Here is a 20285-nt window from a genome sequence, read left to right as displayed (position 1 = left end):
GGAGAGGTGAAAACACACATCCACACAACAGCCTACACAAATGTTCACAGCAGTGTTATTCATAATAGAAACAAAGTAGAAACAACCCAAGTGTCCATCGAGAGATGAATGGATAAACACAAAGTGGCCCATCCACACACTGGAATATTCTTCAGTCATGAAAAGGAAGAGAGTTCTGGCACGTGCTACCACGTGGATGAACCTTGAGGACATTGTGCTCAGTGACACAAGCCAGTCACACAGGGACAAACACTGTGTGTTCCACTCACAGGAGGTCCCTAGAGTCGTCAGATCCACAGAGGCAGAAAGTAGAATGGGGGGTGCTAGGGGCTGGGGAGGGGGACGGGGGGTGAGTGTTTAATGGGGACAGAGTTTTGGTTTGGGAAGAGGAGAAAGTTCTGGAGATGATGGTGGTGATGGCTGCCCAGCCATGTGAATGTGCTTAATGTCAGGGCCGGCCCGTGGCTCACTTGGGTGAGCGTGGTGCTGACAACACCAAGTCAAGGGTTAAGATCCCTTTACCGGTCAGCTTTAAAAAAAAAAAAAAAAAGAACGTGCTTAACTCCACTGAGCTATGCACTAAACATGCTTAAGATGGTGAATTTTACATTATGTGTGTTTTACCAAAATAAAAAAAGTGTACTCATCAGTATCTCCTTCCCACAGTGCCCTGTCCATGAGGACCCCTCCTTGGATGTCCTTCCAGAAGACTCTGCAGGAAAACACATCAGCCCAGGCTGTCTTCTCCCCACTGGTCACGTGGATGGCAGCAGGGTGATGGAGCTCGGCATCCTGTCCTTCTCTTTACACGTGCTGGAATTTGGCGCACATGAGGGTATAAAGCGTGCCCCATTCTTTGGGCGTCTGCATAGTATTCCATAGTTGGGATGTGCCATGATCCACTCTGGGTGGCCTCAGAGTCCCAGCATCTCCCACGTGGACAAATGAATCTGGCAGAGATTTCTCTGCAGTGGAATTTCTGTGCATCTGTCATTTTGGAAGATGCTGAATCTTGACTTTTTTTAATTGTGGTAAAATGCACGTAAAATTTATCATCTTAACCCTGTTTAGTGCACAGCTCAGTGGCATTAAGCACATTCACGTGGCTGTGCAGCCATCACCACCATCATCTCCAGAACTTTCTCATCTTCCCAAACCGAAACTCTGTCCTCATTAAACACTCAGTCCCCATCCCCCTCCCCAGCCCCTGGCACCCCCCATTCTGCTTTCTGTCTCTGTGGATCTGACGACTCTAGGGACCTCCTGTGAGTGGATCACACTGTGTTTGTCCTTGTGTGACTGGCTTATTTCACTGAGTATGACGTCCTCTAGTTTCATCCACGTGGTAGTGTGTGTCAGAATTCCCTTCCTTTTCAAGGCTGAATAATATTCCAGTGTGTGGATGGACCATGCTGTGTTTATCCATCCATCCATGGATGGACACTTGGGTCATTTCCACCTCTCAGCTATTGTGAATAATGCTGCTGTGAACATGAATGTACAAATATCTGTTCAAGACCCTGCTTTCAATTCTTTTGGATACATACCCAGAAATAGGATCACTGGGTCACATGTTTTTGTTGTTGTTGTATTGTTGTTTTTGCTGGCCGGTACAGGGATTGAACCCCAAACCTTGGTGTTATCAGCATCACTTTCTAATATGTTAATTCTATACTAATTGTTTGTGGAAACACAAAACTGTTTTCCAAAGTAGACGCCCCATTTCACATTCCCAGCACCAGTGCACAGTGTTCCAACTTCTCCACATCCTTGCCAAACCTTCCTGTTTTCTGCTTTTTGTTTTTTGATTTTTTTAAATGTGTTTATCTGAAAAAAGACCCTGGCACCTTCTCTCTCTCTCTTGCTTCCTCTCTCTTGCTTCCTCTCGCCATGTGATCTGCTTGTACCCACCAGCTGCCTGCCACTTTCCACCATGAGTAGAAGCAGCCTGAGGCCCTTGCCAGATACAGCTGTCCCAGAATTGTAAGCCAAATAAACCTCTTTCCTTTATAAACTACCCAGTCTCAGATGTTTCTGTTATAGCAACACAAAACAGACTAAAACAGAAAATTGATACCAGAAGTGGGGTGTTGCTATACAGCTACTTGAAAATGTGGATGAAGCTTTGGAACTGGGTAATGGGCAAAGGTTGGAGGAGTATGGAGGACTTAGAAGAAGAGAAAAAGACAAGGGAAAGTTTGGAATGCCTTAGAGACTTATGTAGTGGCGAGCAGAATGCTGACAGAAATGTGGGCCGTAAAGGCCATGTGGATGATGAGGTCTCAGATAGGAATGAAGAACTTATTGGGAATTGGATAAAAGATCACCCTTGCTACACCGTAGTAAGGAACCTGGCTGCATTGTGTCCATGCCCTTAGACTTTGTGGAAGTTGGAACTTAAGAGTTGTAAACCAGAGCATTTGGCCAAAGAAATTTTTAAGCAGCAAAGCATTAAGAATGCTGCATGGCTACTTCTAACAGCTAACTCTGAGTTGTGGCAGCAAAAGCATAACATAAAGCCAGAATTTAGGTTTGAAACATGGCGGACGACGTGGACCAGCAACAAACTACCAACACCGTAGAGGAGCCCCTGGATCTCATCAGGCTCAGCCTGGATGAGCGAATTTATGTGAAAATGAGAAACGACCGAGAGCTTCGAGGCAGATTACATGCTTATGATCAGCATTTAAATATGATATTGGGAGATGTGGAAGAAACTGTGACAACTATAGAAATTGATGAAGAAACGTATGAGGAGATATATAAATCAACGAAACGGAATATTCCGATGCTCTTTGTCCGTGGAGATGGTGTTGTGCTAGTTGCTCCTCCGTTGAGAGTTGGCTGAAACAATCTATCCTGTATGGGAAAAAGGAGACTTTGTACAGTTGCCTCTTTAAATGTACAAAACATTCAAAAGACAAACCTGCATATGTTTTAATATTGAGAAATAACCCAAGGATTCTCATTCCTGAAATGGGTCGATTTGCAGATAACTTAGAACTTCTTGAACTAAATGGCATTTTTGTTTTTCTCCAACCATTGCAATGAACGTGAGCACCAAGATGCAAAACTCTTTTTCAGGAGTTGGTTTGCTTCATTGTTCTTACAAGCAATTTCTGATTTTTTTTTTTTCTTAAATTAAATTTGATGTTTCCTTTTCGATTTTTAAAAAAAAAAAAAAAAAAAAAAAAAATAAAGCCAGAATTTAAAAAAGAAGTAGGGCATAAAGATTTGGAAACTTTGCAGCCTGGCCATGCTGTAAAGAAGCAGAGAGCTGGAGAACAATGCAAGGGTGAAGCAGATAAACTGGTTGCTAAAGACATTATCTTGGTGGTGAGGCAGCCAGATGCTAATAACCAGGACAATGAAAAAATGCCCTAAAGGCATTTGAGAAGTCTGGAAGGGTGCCCCACCCATCACAGGCCCTGAGGCCTAGAAGGACTGAGTTATCCTGGAAGACAGACCTGGCGCTCAGCTGCCCTTGGGAACCTGCTCCCTGCATCCCAGCTGCTCCAGCTGGAGCAGCCCCAAATGGTGGTTCATGCAGCAGCCCTAGAGAGTAGAGGCCCAAAACGTCGGTGGCCTCCACGATGTGTTAAGTCTGCAGGCCGGCAGGACGTGAGAGCAGTGGAGGCATGGCAGCCTCCACCCAGCTTTCAGAGGATGTATGGAAAAGCCTGGAAGCCCAGACAGAGACCTGCTGCAGGGGCGGAGCCACTGCTGAGGCCATCTACTAGAGCAATGCTGAGCAGGAAAGTGGGGTTGGAGCACCCACAGGGAGCCCCCACCAGGGAAATGTCTAGTAGAGCCAAGGCAACAGGACCACCATGGAAAACCCAGACTTATGGAGCTACCAGAGAGGAACACTGGCCTGGAAAAGTTGCAGACACCAGCGCAGCCCAATGGGCTACACCTGGCAGAGCTGTGGAAATGAGACTGCCTGATGCTTTGGGGGCCCAGATGCCCAATTGTGCGTAGGATGCAGGACTTGGAGTCAAAGAACATTATTTTGGAGCTTTAAGACATAATGTCTGCCCTGCTGGGTTTTGGACTTGTTTGGGGTCTGTTTTTCCTTTCTTCTGGCCTATTGCTCCCTTTTGGAATGGGAATGTGTGCCCAATGTCTGTTCCACCATTGTTTCTTGGCAGTAGATAAATTTGGTTTTGACTTTTACAGGTTCAAAGCTGGAAGGACTTTTGCTTTTGGTCTCAGAGGAGACTTTGGACTTAGGACTTCTATTTTATTTATTTTTTTAAAATTTTATTTTGTCGATATACAATGTGGTTGATTATTGTGGCCCATTACTGAAACCCCCCTCCCTCCTCCCTCTCCCCCTCCCACCCAACAATGTCCTTTCTGTTCGCTTGTCGTGTCAACTTCAAGGAATTGTAATTGTTATATCTTCTCCCCGCCCCCCCCATTTTTTGTGTGTTTGTGTATGTGTGAATTTATTTATTTATTTTTAGCTCCGGCTGGCCGTTTAACTTAGTTGGTTAGAGTGCAGCCTTGTAACACCAAGGTCAAGGGTTCGGAACCCCATACCAGCCAGCTGCCAAAATAAATATTTTTAGCTCCCACCAATAAGTGAGAACATGTGGTATTTCTCTTTCTGTGCCTGACTTGTTTCACTTAATATAATTCTCTCTAGGTCCATTCATGTCGTTGTAAATGGGAGTATTTCATTCTTTTTTATACCTGAGTAGTATTCCATTGTGTAGAGATACCACATTTTCCGTATCCACTCATCTGATGATGGACATTTGGGCTGGTTCCAATTCTTAGCTATTGTAAAGAGTGCTGCGATGAACATTGGGGAACAGTTATACCTTCGACATGATGATTTCCATTCCTCTGGGTATATTCTCAGCAGTGGGATAGCTGGGTCATATGGTAGATCTATCTGCAATTGTTTGAGGAACCTCCATACCATTTTTCACAGAGGCTGTACCATTTTGCAGTCCCACCAACAATGTATGAGAGTTCCTTTTTCTCCGCAACCTTGCCAGCATTTATCGTTCAGAGTCTTTTGGATTTTAGCCATCCTAACTGGGGTGAGATGGTATCTCAGTGTAGTTTTGATTTGCATATCCCAAATGCTGAGTGATGGTGAGCATTTTTTCATATGTCTGTTGGCCATTTGTATATCTTCCTTAGAGAAATGCTTACTTAGCTCTTTCGCCCATTTTTTAATTGGGTTGCTTGTTTTTTTCTTGTAAAGTTGTTTGAGTTCCTTGTATATTCTGGATATTAATCCTTTGTCAGATGTATATTTTGCAAATATTTTCTCCCACTCTGTTGGTTGTCTTTTAACTCTGTTAATTGTTTCTTTTGCTGTGCAGGAGCTCTTTAGTTTGATATAATCCCATTTGTTTATTTTTCCTTTGGTTGCCCGTGCTTTTGGGGTCATATTCATGAAGTCTGTGTCCAGCCCTACTTCCTGAAGTGTTTCTCCTATGTTTTCCTTAAGAAGTTTTATTGTTTTAGGGTGTATATTTAATTTTTTAATCCATGTTCAGTTGACTTTAGTGTGTGGTGAAAGGTATGGTCTAGTTTCATTCTCCTGCATATTGATATCCAGTTATCCCAGTACCATTTGCTAAAGAGGCAGTCTCTTCCCCAGTGTATAGGCTTGGTGCCTTCGTCAAAGATCAGACGGCTGTAGGTGTGTGGGTTTATTTCTGGATTCTCTATTCTATTCCATTGATCAGTGTGTCTGTTTTTATGCCAGTACCATACTGTTTTGGTTATTATAGCTTTGTAGTATAGTTTAAAGTCAGGTAGTGTTATGCCTCCATCTTTATTTTTTTTGCTCAGCGTTGCTTTGGCTATGTGTGGTCTTTTGTTATTCCATATAAATGTCTGGATAGTTCTTTCCATTTCTGAGAAAAAGGTCATTGTAATTTTGATGGGGATTGCATTGAATTTGTATATCACTTTGGGTAGTATGGACATTTTCACTATGTTGATTCTTCCAATCCAAGAGCATGGGATATCTTTCCATCTTCTTGTATCCTCTCTAATTTCTCTCAGCAGTGGTTTGTAGTTCTCATTATAGAGATTTTTCACATCCTTGGTTAACTCAATTCCTAAGTATTTTATTTTTTTGGTGGCTATTGTAAGTGGGCAAGCTTTCTTGATTTCCCTTTCTGCATGTGCACTATTGGAGAACAGAAATGCTACTGATTTTTGTGTGTTGATTTTGTATCCTGCTACTGTGCTGAAATCATTTATCAACTCCAAGAGTTTTTTTGTAGAGGCTTTAGGCTGTTCAATATATAGGATCATGACATCTGCAAACAGGGACAGTTTGACTTCATCTTTTCCAATCTGATGCACTTTATTTCCTTCTCTTCTCTGATTGCTCTGGCTAGTACTTCCAACACAATGTTGAACAGGAGTGGTGAGAGTGGGCATCCTTGTCTAGTTCCTGTTCTTAAAGGAAAAGCTTTCAGCTTTTCCCCATTTAGGATGATATTGGCAGTGGGTTTATCATATATGGCTTTAATTATGTTGAGATACTTTCCATCTATACCTAACTTATAGAGGGTCTTTGTCATGAATGAATGTTAAATTTTATCAAATGCTTTTTCAGCATCTATAGAGATGATCATATGGTCCTTGTGTTTGATTTTATTAATAGGTGTATCACATTTATTGATTTTCATATGTTGAACCAACCTTGCATCCCTGGGATGAATCCCACTTGATCGTGGTGAATAATTTTATGTATGTGTTGCTGTATTCTGTTTGCTAGTATTTTAGTGAGGATTTTTGCATCCATATTCATCAAGGATATTGGCCAGTAGTTTTCTTTTTTGGTTATATCTTTACCTGGTTTTGGTATCAGGATGATGTTTGCTTCATAGAATGAGTTTGGGAGATTTGCGTCCGTTTCAATCTTTTGGAATAGTTTGTAAAGAATCCGTGTCAATTCCTCTTAGAATGTTTGGTAAAATTCTGCTGTAAATCCATCTGGTCCTGGGCTTTTCTTTGTTGGGAGCCTTCTGATAACTGCTTCAATCTCCTTTATTGTTATTGGTCTGTTCAGATTTTCTGCGTCTTCATGGCTCAGTCTTGGGAGCTTGTGTGTGTCCAGAAATTTATCCATTTCCTCCAGATTTTCAAATTTGTTGGCATATAGTTGTTTATAGTAGTCTCGAATGATTCCTTGTATTTCAGATGAATCTGTTGTAATATCACCTTTTTCATTTCTATTTTTTGTTATTTGAATCTTCTCTCTTCTTTTTTTGTTAGCCATGCTAATGGTTTGTCAATTTTATTTATCTTTTCAAAAAACCAACTTTTTGATTCAATGATCTTTCGTATTGTTTTTTGGGTTTCAATTTCATTAAGTTCTGCTCTGATCTTAATGGTTTCTTTCCGTCTACTAACTTTAGGTTTGGATTGTTCTTGTTTTTCTAGTTCTTTAAGGTGAAATGTTAGGTGGTTCACTTGCCATCTTTCCATTCTTCTGAGGTGAGCATTTTTTTTTTTTTTTTTTTTTTTTTTTAAAGATGACCGGTAAGGGGATCTTAACCCTTGACTTGGTGTAGTCAGCACCACACTCAGCCAGTGAGCGAACCGGCCATCCGTATATGGGATCCGAACCCGGGGCCTTGGTGTTATCAGCACCGCACTCTCCCGAGAGAGCCACGGGCCGGCCCTGAGGTGAGCATTTAATGCAATAAATTTCCCCCTTAGTACTGCTTTTGCAGTATCCCACAGGTTTTGGTATGATGTATCATTATTTTCATTAGTTTCAATAAATTTTTTGATTTCCTGCTTGATTTCTTCTTGGACCCATATGTCATTAAGTAGAATGCTGTTTAATTTCCATGTGTTTGTATAGTTTCCAGAATTTCATTTGTTATTGATTTCTAGTTTTAATCCGTTGTGGTCTGAGAAAATACATGGGATAATTCCAGTATTTTTGAATTTGTTGAGAATTGATTTGTGACCTAGTATGTGATCTATCCTGGAGAATGATCCATGTTCTGATGAGAAGAATGAATATTCTGAGGTTGTTGGATGGAATGTTCTGTAGATATCTGCCAAGTCCAATTGGTCTAGAATGTTGTTTAGATCTTGTGTTTCTCTGCTGATTCTTTGCCTAGATGATCTGTCCAATATTGACAGTGGGGTGTTCAGGTCCCCTGCTATTATGGTATTAGTGTCTATTTCCTTCTTTAGGTCTAATAGAGTTTGTTTTATAAATCTGGCTGCTCCAACATTGGGTGTGTATATATTTATGATTGTTATGTCTTCTTGACGGATCAATCCTTTTATCATTATGTAGTGTCCCTCATTGTCTCTTTTTATGGTTTTTAGTTTAAAGTCTGTTTTATCAGATATAAGAATAGCTACTCCAGCTCATTTTTCATTTCTGTTTGCATGGTAAATCTTTTTCCATCCCTTCACTGTTAGTCTATGTGAGTCTTTATGGGTGAGGTGGGTCTCTTGAAGGCAGCATATAGTTGGGTCCTCCTTTTTAATCCAGCCAGCCAGTCTGTGTCTTTTGATTGGGGAATTTAAGCCTTTTACATTAAGAGTTGTTATTGAAAAGTGTTGATTTATTCCTAGCATTTTATTGATTATTGTTTGGTTGTCTTAGGTGTCTTTTGTTCCTTGCTTTCTGATTTACTGTTTGTTTTCTGTATTTGTTGGTTCCTTGGGTTGTAGATAGCCTTTTTTCTTTGTTTGTTTTCTCTTCATGAATGCCATTCTTATTATACTAGTGGGTTTTGATTTTTCTTGGGTTTTTATGGCAGTGGTAGTTATTTTTCAGGAAACGAACCCAGTACTCCCTTGAGAATTTCTTGTAAGGGTGGTCGTGTGGTGGTGAACTCCTGCAGTCTTTGATTGTCTGAGAAATATACTATTTGCCCTTCATTTCGGAAGGATAGCCTTGCAGGGTAGAGTATTCTTGGCTGGCAATCTCTGTCTTTTAGTAATGACTTAGGACTTTTAAGTTGGTGCTGGAACAAGCTAAGACTTTTGGGACTGTTGGGATAGAATGATTGTATTTTGTATGTGAGAGTGACATGAGTTTTAGGGGGCCAGGGGCAGAATGATGGAGTTCGTATGTGTTGTCCCCTCCAAAACTCACGTGGAAATCTCATCTCCAATGTGGCAGTGTTGGAAACTGATTGAGTCACGGGGGTGGATCCCTCATGAATGGATTAATGCTCTCCCTGGGGGAGGAGGGATTAATGAGTGAGTTCTTGCTCTATTAGTTCCCGTGAGAGCTCATTGCTTAAAAAGACCCTGGCACCTTCTCTCTCTCTTGCTTCCTCTTGCCATGTGACCTGCTTGTACTCGCCAGCTGCTGCCACTTTCCACTATGAGTAGAAGCAGCCTGAGGCCCGTGCCAGATGCAGCTGTCCCAGAATCGTAAGCCAAATAAACCTCTTTCCTTTATAAATTAAATAAATAAATAAATAAATAAATAAATAAAAATGCATTGATCTGTTTTAATAGTAGCCACCCTAACGTGTGTGCTAATGTATCTCCAAACTGTCTGCCATGAGTATTTTATGTTTTTGGCAGCTGGCCAGTACAGGGATAGAACCCTGGGATTTGGTGTTATTGGCACCACACTCTAACCACTGAGTAACCAGCCAGCTGCCCCAGAGTATTGTAAACCTATTTATTTTAACTTTTGAGTTATTTTTGTTTTCTTTGGTTTTTTTTGAATCATAATTAATTATACATGTTTTGGGGATTCAATGTTGACATATGTGGATCAAATCATTATTACTAGTATGTATATTGTTACAAATCATACTTATTCTTTATGCCCCTCATCCAGTCTCTCCCCATCCCCCTCTCCCCTCTCCCTCCCCCGTCTAATTACCCTAGACTTCTTCTCTCCCTCTCAAAGAATAATGGTTACTCTGTTGATTTGCTGCCTAGATGATCTGTTCAATGCTGAGAGATGTGATCAGTTCCCCAATGTTATCATAGAGCAGATGCTTCTTCTGTCACTCTGGAATGGGCTTTGTGGAGAGAGTCATCCTCTTCTTTATTTCTGCTGGTGACTCTCCTTGTGTCAGTGCACTCCAGTGGTTGGCAGACCGTCTGCGTCGTGGCTGTGGCATCTAGCCGCTTTCATGGCAGCCGTGGTTACTGTGGTGGCTGTGGTGGACCACCCACATGGAGGTGATGTTTTTGCCATGCTCCCTGGTGCTGGTGGTGTGCCTGGTTGTGGGCAGGGGGTCCAGTCCCTTGTAAATCTATTTAAAGTAGAAGGTAGAACACATTATTCAGAACCCCCATCCATTTTCAACCAATATCAATTCTCAGCCAGTTTTCTTTCATCTCTATTCGACCCCTGGGTTATTCTTTTCCAATATTTTATTAGGGACATTTTCAAACACACAGAAGAATTGAAAGGATTTGATGGCAAAAACCCAACACCCAGTTCCTATGATTAACGTTTTACTGTATTGTTTATCTAACCACCCATTCCCCTCCATGCATCACCCACCCATTTTAGCGTGTGCGTGATGCTTTCAAAACTCACGTGCTGCAGGGCTAGCTGATCTGCTAACTTGGAGAGTGCAGTGTTGTAACGCCAAGGCCAAAGGTTCGGATCCCCATACTGACCAGCCGCCAAAGCAGACAAAACACTAAAACATCACTGGCAGGAATGCCAAGTGGGGCAGCCTCTTTGGAAAACAATCTGGCGGTTCCTCAAAACGTTAAACATGGAATTACCATATGACCCAGCGATTCCATCCTAGGGCAACCCAGACTCTGAGATCCAGGTGTGGCAGGGCTGTGCTCCTGCCCGAGGCTCCAGGGAAGGCTACTTCCTGCCCCTTCCAGCTTCTGGGGCTCCAGGCGTCTCTTGGCCTGTGGCCGCGTCACATCTCTCCAGTCTGTGCCTCTGTGTCTGCCTTCTCCTCTACTGTCAAATCTTCCCTTTGTGAGTGTCTTTTCTTCTGTTTTGTGGTGGCTGGTCATTATGGTGATCCAAACCCAGGACCTTGGTGTTACCAACCATGCTCTAACCAACAGAGCTCTCCCCTGTGTGTCTCTTATAAGGACCCCTGAGTTGGATTTAGGGTTAGAGTGTGGCGTTGTAACACCAAGGTCTACAGTCCCATTCACAGTGTCCAGAAATTTGGATGTGGACGTAGGTTTTTTTGAGGGGTGGGCACTGTTCAACCCACCCCTTACCTTACTTAAAACTAAAAATGCAAGCAGCAATATATCAGGACACTTCCTCCCACATCCTTCAGCTTGCACACCACAGCTTGGATTATTTTGCAGCTAAATCCTAGACATTGTATCCTTTCATCCGTCAACCTCTTAAGTTGTATCTCTAGCCTGGAGGTTCTCACCTGGCGGAGATTCTGCCCACAGGGGACACAGGGCTGTGTCTGGGGATATTTGTGGTTGTCATGACTGGGGGTGCTCCTGGCATGGAGTGGGTGGCCAGGGATGCTGCTCAGCACCTCCAGTGCCCAGGACGCCCCACCACAGAGAAGGATCCAGCCCCAATGTCCACAGTGCTGAGGGGGAGACCCTGGTGTACAGTGAATGGTGGGGGCTTTGGGCATGTGAGGCCCAGCATCCCTGCCCTATCTGTAACCATGTCTGACAAAGGGTGTCAGCGGCAGCGATCAAAAGTGTCACCACTGCAAGAGACAGCGTGTGGATCTGGCACCCTGTGGTCCCGAGCGTGTCACATGCACTCACACACATGCACGTACATCGGGACCCAGGGAGCCTAAGCCATGGTCCGCGCCCTCCCCCTAGTGGCCTCAGGGGTCCACATGGACGGCCAGCTCCTTTTCTGTCCACATTTTGACCCAAATGGGGCCACAGTGTCGGGATTCGGGGCAGGGGCTGACCACGATTAGGAATGGCCCCTCTGACTGCTGTAGGGCGAGGTGGCCAGGAACTTGACCCCTCTCTGCTGCGTGCGGGGCTGAGCTGGGCCCATAGATGAGGGGGTGTTCTGCAGTCAAGAACCCTGCTACTTTTTGTTTTCTTTTGTTTTTTCCTGACTTTTAAGAGACTGACCAAGTAGGAGGAGATCCAGGACACCGGTGTCTGTGGCAAGACAGAGAGGCCAGGAGGACCCGTCGGCAGTTCTCAGCAGGGTGGGGGTGGGTGGGGGTCTCGCTATCAGAGCTAGGGGAAGCTGAGGTCAGCAATGGGGGCTGCTGCGGGTGAGTGGGTCTGGGGACAGGCACGGTACTTCAGCCCCTTCACCACAGGCTGGGTACAAGCATGTGTGGGTGCGGGGAGGTCATGGGTGGGCGGGAGAAATGATAGAAGGACGGAGCGCAGAGGAAAAGATGGGGAGCAAGGCCTGAGCCCTGGGAGGGGCCAGCTGAGGCCCCCATCTATAACCTGGGCCTCCACCTGGAACCTGGGACCCCCACTATTACTTGGGGCTCCCACCTATAACCTGAGATCCCATCTATAACCTACTCCCCCCCAAGTACCCTGGGGTCCTTAACAGAACCTGCAGGCTGGTGAGGATAAGAGAATGCAGAGAAAACATTTCTTCCAGTGCTACGGAAATAGACATAAATATCACCTATTCTTATTATGATGATCATTTTTCGGTTTACCATCCTGTAGGTCAGGCTGCCTCTTTCGGTCCAGAGCATCGTCGTCGGCTGCTGAGGCTTTTCTTCCGTGGTGACTCATAAAATAATACATCATCTCACTACCGATGGCGTCCTATAGCGATGACACGTGGTCCCATTTTGAGAAATGGGAAGCCAGAGGCCAAGACACCCCCACCCAGCAGAGGGTTTCTGTTGGCAAAGGGCTGGGAGAGAGAGGGTGTCCTCAGAGGCTTAGAGCAGCCCCGGGGTCTCAGGTCCCGTGATGCTGGGAAGCACCCTGTGATCTGGTTCTGTGCTGGCCTGGATGGCTTGCTATGAACCCCAGGCCCTGCGTCACCCGAACAGACACAGCCAGCATCCTCAAGAGAGTCTTGGGGGCCCCTGGGCTGGGCACTTGGGGGGTGGGTCCCAGTTCTACCAGGGACGTGGAATGTGGACCTGGGCGGGTGGCTCGCCCTCTGCAAGCCTCAGTGGGCTCACCTGTGAGGGAGGAGTAAAGGAGGATTTTAGAACATTTTGTCACCCCCAAGCAGCCCTATGTCCATTTACAGTCACACCCATCCCCTCCCTCAGTCCAGACAACCACGAGTCCATTTCCTGTCTCTGTGGATCGGCCTCTTCTGGACATTTCATGTAAATGGAGTCACACACTGTGTGGCCTTGCGTGTCTGACATCTGTCACTGAGCATGATGTGTTCAAGGTCCATCCACGTGGCAGAGTGTGTCAGAGCCTCATTCCTGTTCATGGCTGAGTGATGTTCCAGCGTGTGGATGGACCACACTGTGTCTGTCCACTCAGTTACTGATGCACATTTGGGCTGTTTCCACTTTTTGACTTTGCGAATAATGCTGCTATGAACATTCATGGATAAGTTTCTTTGTGAACATATTTCCAGTTCTCTTGGGCATGTATCTAGAAGTGGAGCTGCTGGGCCATATGGAAACTCTGTTTAACCTTTTATTTATTTATTTTGGTGTCTGGCTAGTAGAGGGATCCGAACCTTTGACTTTGGTGTTACAACACCATGCTCTTATTACCTGAGCTAACCAGCCAGCCCTCTGTGTCTGACCCTTTAACTGTGCTTTCCAAAGTGGCTGCATTATTTATCCGAGAGCTCTGCTTTCTCCATGTCCTCACTAATACTTGTTATTGTCCATATTTTTGATGATACCCGTCCTAGAAGGTAGGAAGCAGTTAATTTTAATATTTCTTTTAGCCTAACATATCCAAAATTTTATCATCTCCAACATGCAATCACTATCAAAGTTTTGTCTATACTAAGGTTTTGAAGTCCAGTGTGTAGCTCACAGCACACCTCAATTCAGGCATTCGAGGGAATGACCAGGAGGGCTTCTAGGAGGAGGTGGCATTTGAGCTGAGACTCCACCTTCAACGATTCTCTCTGTAATGGCCACCAAACATTTCCTGAGTCACTTCCGTGTGTCCTGCACATCAGGAGTGGGGTGGGGACTCTGTGAAGAGCAGTGGGGCCTACAGATACCAAGATTGTTACACATCTCCCCAGATTCCAAGAAGTTTGGCCATAAGTCAGTGGTCAGTCAGGAAAATAGTTAGAACATACCAAAAGGAATTTGAGTTGGGAAGTGTTCCCGCCTTTTCTGTTTTCTAGGAGAAATTGTTTAGAACGGACGTTTGGTGGAAATTCACCAGTGAAACCATCTGGGCCTGAGTTTTCTTTGCTGAAAGGTTTTTCATAAAAAATCTCAATTTTGGGGGCCGGCCCGTGGCTCACTCGGTAGAGTGCGGTGCTGATAACACCAAGGCCCCGGGTTCGGATCCCATGTACGGATGGCTGGTTCACTCACTGGCTGAGTGTGGTGCTGACAACACCAAGTCAAGGGTTAAGATCCCCTTACCGGTCATCTTTAAAAAAAAAAAAAAAAAAAAAAATCTCAATTTTTTCAATGGAATACCATGCAGATTTTCTATTTCTTCTTGAGTGGGTTTAATTTTCATGTCCCTCAAGACACCTGTCCATTTCAGCTAAGATGCTGAATTTACAGGCAGAGAGCTCTTCCTAGTATTTAATCCCTTATCTGTGGGGTCTATAGAAGCACTTTTCCTTTTCCTCTGCTGATGTTGGTGATCATTCTTTTCTGGTCAATGTAGCCAGAGTTTTATCAAATTTATCAATCTTTTCAAAGAACATGTTTTTTGTTTTACTGATTTTTCTCCATTCATTATTCTGTTTTCATAGGTTTCTGTTCTGATCTTTATGATTTCCTTCTCAAAAGGAATTTGGCGCTAATCCATGGTCTGATTAGAGCTTGCTGATATGCTAGTGTAGGCTTGTCTCCTATCCCCCAGTGCCACACCAGTCACCCTGCTATGGGTCATTTGAGAATCTGATCCAACTCAGGCATCCTTCTCAGCAAAAATGCACACACCCCTACCAATTTTGCACACAGGTTTAGGGAACTCACAGATCTCGGACTCAAACCCCCAGCCTAGAGCTCAAATCTGATGGGATCAGCTCCCGATTTTAAAAAGTCTTCTCTGTTCATTTAAATACACATTGGTGCATCTGTCAGCGGTGGACTAAATGAGGAAGATTCAGATGAACACACGTGGGAGGAATTGCAGAACGCAACTTGGAATTTATGCCATTTGTGGGAAAACATGTTTGCGTGTTTGCAGGGGCATTAGACTGAGGTCGTCTGGGTTCTAACCCCAGCCCTGACACTGCCTGGCTGTGTGATCTTGGGGAAGTGACTTTCCCTCTCTGAGCCTCCGTTTTCTCCCCTGTGGAATGAACAGAAATGGACCCGACTTTACGTGGTGGTGGTGGGCTGGATGACAGCCCTTCAGAAAAAAGAGATCAGTCCATGTCCTGATTCCTGGAACCTGTGAGTGTGACTTTATTTGGAAAATGGATCTTTGCAATAAGACTAAGTTAAGGATTTTGAGAGGAGTGGCTCCTGGGCCCAATGTTATCACATGTATCTTTATAAGAGAGAGATTGGACCTAGAAATGCAGAGGGGGACAGACACAGAGACAGGTGGGAGGTCACGCAGCCACAGAGGCAGAGACTGGAGGAGTGTGGCCACAAGCCAAGGACTGCTGGCCACCACCAGAAACTGGTAGAGGCAGGAAGGACCCTCCCCAGACGCTCCAGAGGGAGTGTAGCCTGCCATACCTGAATCTGACTTGCTGGCCCCCAGAATGGTGAGAAGATAAATTTCTGCTATTTTAAGCTACCTAATTTGTGTTAATTTATTATGGCAGCCCCAGGAAACTAATACCATGGTTATTATCAGGACTAAAAGAGACCCTTTTTTCCCCAGGTGCTTTTCTAAATGATATTTTTAAAAAATTTTCTATGTCCAACAGTTATTGCCAGTATATAGAATTGCTATTGATAAGAATGTGTATGTGTATATATATGTAAACTCACCCAAAATATATGTATATGTATCGGTTTTTGTATGTATTGCCTTTGTATCCTGCAAGTGTTAAATTCACTTATCAGTTCTAGTAGCTTTTTAAAGATTTGGTAGTATTGTATTTTCTTTCTTCCCCTTTTTTTGGGCTGGGGTGGGGGGCTGGTACAGGGATGGAATCCTGGACCTTCGTGTCTAACCAACTCAGCTAACCAGCAAGCCCAGATTCTGTAGTGTTTTCTGTGTCCAAGATCATGTCACCTATGGATAAAGACAGTTTTACTTCTTCCTTTAAAATCTATGTACCTTTTTTTTTTCTTGCCTTATTGCACTGGCTAGAACCTTCAGTTTGATGTTGACTCAAGGTGGAGGGAGGGGCATCCTTGTCTTGCCACTGATATGAGGTGCAGGACAGTCCATCTTTCACCATTATATGTGACGTGGGCAGTAGGAGTTTTGTAGATGATCTTTTTCAGGTGGGTACACTTCTCTTCTGTTTTCCATCTGCTCAGTGTACACCTCCCTCCATGACCATGAGATGGTGAAATTAATTTTAAGTGGGTTCTCCTGTAAACAATAGTGACTGCATTAGTCAGCATTCTCCAGTGAGACAGAACCAGTAGGATATGTATATAGACATGAGAGGGGATTTATTAGGGGAATTGGCTCATGCGACTATGAAGGCTGAGAAGTCCCACGACAGGCCGTCTGCAAACAGGATGCTGGTAGCGTGGTTCAATCCAAGTCCAGAAGCCTCAGAACCAGGAAAGCCAATGGCGTGATTCTCAGACTGAAGCCAAAAGCCTGAGAGCCAGGTGCTGCTGGTGTAAGTCTTGGAACCCGAAGTGTGAAGAGCCTGCAGTTCTGATGTCCACAGATAAGAGAGAAGAGTGTCTCCCAACTCCAGCACAAGAGATTTACCTTTTTCTGTTTGTGCTCTTTCCAGGCTCCCAGTGATTGGATGGTGCCACCCATGCTGAGGGCGGGTCTTTCCCACCCAGTCCACTCAGGCCCTCATGCTAATCTCCTCTGGAAACACCCTCACAGACACACCCAAAATAATGCTTTACAGGTTTCTAGGTATTCCTTAATCTAGTCAAGTTGACACCTAATATCAACCATCACAGTGTAGTAGCTCCTGACAGTCTGGCTGTTCCGTGTCTGGGTTTGCTGCTCAGGCGCTCCGCGACCTTGAGTAAGTGAATGACCTTAGACGAGGACTCTTCTTTGGTGCCTACGTCCTGGGATTGGGATGTATGGGAACAGTGCAGTGCCTGGTACCTTCTGGAAAGGTTAGCAGAGCTACTATGAACAAATGTGCATTAATTTGAGAAAAGAAAACAAAGCATACTGACAAACAGCCCCTTGCACACTTCCCCATTGCTTCCAGGCTGAAGCCAATTCATCTAAAACACTTGCAGCTCACACGAGTTCCCACTTCCAAGCATCTGCTTAAGCTGAACCTTCACAGAGCACGCCACCGCCTTCTATCTACATATGTCAAGGACCTAATCAAACACTGCCTCCTGCAGGAGGGCTTTGCTAAATCTACCCGGAGCCCTTTTTGTGCCCAGCCGGAGGTGTTTCTCCTCCTGTTTGTCTTCAGAAGGTTCTTGTCACCGTGGACTATCGTCAGCTTGTCCTCCAGGAGGCAGTCTGCTCTTCCAGGGCTGGGCAGCTTCCCCTTGGCTGCTCAAAGCCAACATGGCAACTTTGGCTGAGAAGAGCCCAGCCAAAGAACTCAGGCAACGCTGGTGTCCCCAGCACCATAGCTCCGGGGAGTTTTGTGGAAGAGCAAGCATCCTTTGTGAAACATAGTGTATTAGCTATCAGGTGCTGTGTAACAAATAACTCCAAAACTTAGTGGCTTCAAGTAACAATGATCATCTATTATCTCTCATGGGTGTGATGTGATTTGGGGATGCTATTTTAGTTTGGGGTCTCTTGTGAATTTGCAGTCAGACTGTCAACCTGAGCTGCATCCTCTGAAGACCTGATGGAGACTGGAAGACTCACGTCCAAGGTGCCTCCCTCCCATGGCGGTAGACCTCAGCTGCTGGCTACGTGGGCCTCTCCGAAGAGCTGCTTGATCCTAGAGTGAGTGATCCCAGAGATCCTAAAAGGCAGGCGCCTCAGTGCCTTTTATGACCTAGTCTGGAGGTTGCACACCATCACTTCTGCCATAGCCTTTTGGTCCCACAGACCACTTCTGATTCAATGTGGGAGAGAACTCTCAAAAGATGGGAAGACCAGGAGATGAGGACCATGAGGCCATCTTGCAGGCCAGCTATCACACGTGGCTAAAGGGACCAGAGTCTAGCCAGTCCCAAGGCAGAAGACAGAGAGGTAAATAAAGAACAAACTCTCAGCGGGGCTTTAAACACCAAGGATTAAATATTTACACCATAGACAAGTCAAGGATGAGCTTTTGGGGAGGCGGGCGGGTAACAAGAGAAACCCCAGGATGAATGAACTGGAAAATAACTTTAGAACTTCCCTGGGAAACAGGTAGCTCTGCAGGAAGAAGCCCAGCCCTGGGTTCGAACTTTCCATTCACCAGTTACCCATGTGCTGCCTTGGCCTGATTACTATCCTCCTTGGAGACCCAGTTCCCTTATCAATATGATGGAGTTTTCAGGATAGTGATACTGACACACGGTGTTAGCACACCCTAAGTAGTAGCGATGCTTATGATTGTAAGTGTTTTAAGTACTTTAAAAATCATATGTCACGGGGCCGGCCCGTGGCTCACTCGGGAGAGTGCGGTGCTGACAACACCAAGGCCGCGGGTTTGGATCCCATGTAGGGATGGCCGGTTCGCTCACTGGGTGAGTGTGGTGCTGACAACACCACTCAAAAGTAGGTTTCCCGTGTCCATTGTGCAGACAAGAAAATGGAGGCAGAGCGTGCGGTGAGCGGCCAGGAGAGCCTCACGCAAGACAGGCAGTTTGTGCTGGCAAAACAGTAACCTAACGTGAATGAAGAGAAAAGCGGAGGGCTGGCCGGTTACTCAGTGGTTAGAGCGCGGTGCTGCTAACACCAAGGTCCAGGGCGCGATCACTGTACCGGCCAGCCGCCGAAGGACAAAGCAGGACACACACACCCCACACACGCACAGAAGACCGGAGGGCTGGCCGGTTACTCAGTGGTTAGAGCGCGGTGCTGCTAACACCAAGGTCCAGGGCGCGATCACTGTACCGGCCAGCCGCCGAAGGACAAAGCAGGACACACACACGTGCGCGCACACACACACAACCAAAAGACAAAGCAAGACACACACGTACACACACACACACACACCACACACGCACAGAAGACCGGAGGGCTGGCCGGTTACTCAGTGGTTAGAGCGCGGTGCTGCTAACACCAAGGTCCAGGGCGCGATCACTGTACCGGCCAGCCGCCGAAGGACAAAGCAGGACACACACACCCCACACACGCACAGAAGACCGGAGGGCTGGACGGTAAGCTCAGTGGTTAGAGCGCGGTGCTGCTAACACCAAGGTCCAGGGCGCGATCACTGTACCGGCCAGCCGCCGAAGGACAAAGCAGGACACACACACCCCACACACGCACAGAAGACCGGAGGGCTGACTGGTTAGCTCAGCCGGGTTGAGCAGCCTTACCACACCAAGATCACGGCCAGCCACCAATTTAAAAAAAAAAAAAGAAAGAGAGAAAATGGTACTGGTCAGCCGCCAAACAACCACCACCACAAAATAACAGAGACAGGCAGAGGACCGGGGGCGAGCTAGCCGGCTGGAGCGCGGTCCAGATGCCACCCAGGTCAGGGGTTCGGATCCCCTTACCGGGCCGCCCGAATAAAAAAATTAAGAAACAAACAAAAAGAAGGTAGAAACCCGGGCTGGGCACCAGGGGCGCGTACAGCCCTGAGAAGCCCCGTGCCGGCGGCTCTCCCTGTCGCCTGCGCGGCCGTCCCCGCCCAGTCCCGGAGTCGCTTAGCGAGGATTTTTGCCCAGAATCGGCCACCGTGGGCTACTTTTTGACCCTTGACCCAGACCCAAAGGGGGATTTGGGGAAGGGAACCCGGCAGGAGCCTCCGCACCCACAGGGTCCCCTAGCCGCCGTCCCGGCCCACGAGGGACGCGCCCACTCGCGGACGTCCCGCCGAGGTCAATGGAGCCCGTGGCCTCCGACCCCAGCCCCAAACCCCTCTGAGGTCACGCCTGCCTTCTGTCCCCTGCGCGTGACGGGCATCTCAACAAGCCAATGAGAGCGATGTCTCCACCCCTCGGGCGGGGCCAATCACGGGCCAATCCCCGTTCAGGCGC

General features: G+C 45.9%; 1 protein-coding gene across 1 annotated transcript; it reads left to right on the top strand.

Annotated features, from left to right (window-relative positions):
- Positions 1-2536: 2536 nt before the first annotated feature.
- LOC134389348 (U6 snRNA-associated Sm-like protein LSm3) lies at positions 2537-3134 on the top strand. Its single transcript, XM_063112895.1, has one exon. The coding sequence runs from the start codon at positions 2540-2542 to the stop codon at positions 2846-2848; it is 309 nt and encodes a 102-aa protein (XP_062968965.1). The 5' UTR covers positions 2537-2539; the 3' UTR covers positions 2849-3134.
- The last annotated feature ends 17151 nt before the right edge of the window (positions 3135-20285 follow it).

This window comes from Cynocephalus volans, chromosome 10 (genome assembly GCF_027409185.1).
Source record: "Cynocephalus volans isolate mCynVol1 chromosome 10, mCynVol1.pri, whole genome shotgun sequence".
Taxonomy (NCBI): domain Eukaryota; kingdom Metazoa; phylum Chordata; class Mammalia; order Dermoptera; family Cynocephalidae; genus Cynocephalus; species Cynocephalus volans.
Note: the sequence above shows the minus strand (reverse complement) of the source record. Positions and strands in the feature narration are given on the sequence as shown.

Excerpts from the sequence above, each read along its gene's own strand:
- LOC134389348 (XM_063112895.1), top strand. The coding sequence starts at position 2,540 with ATGGCGGACGACGTGGACCAGCAACAAACTACCAACACCGTAGAGGAG.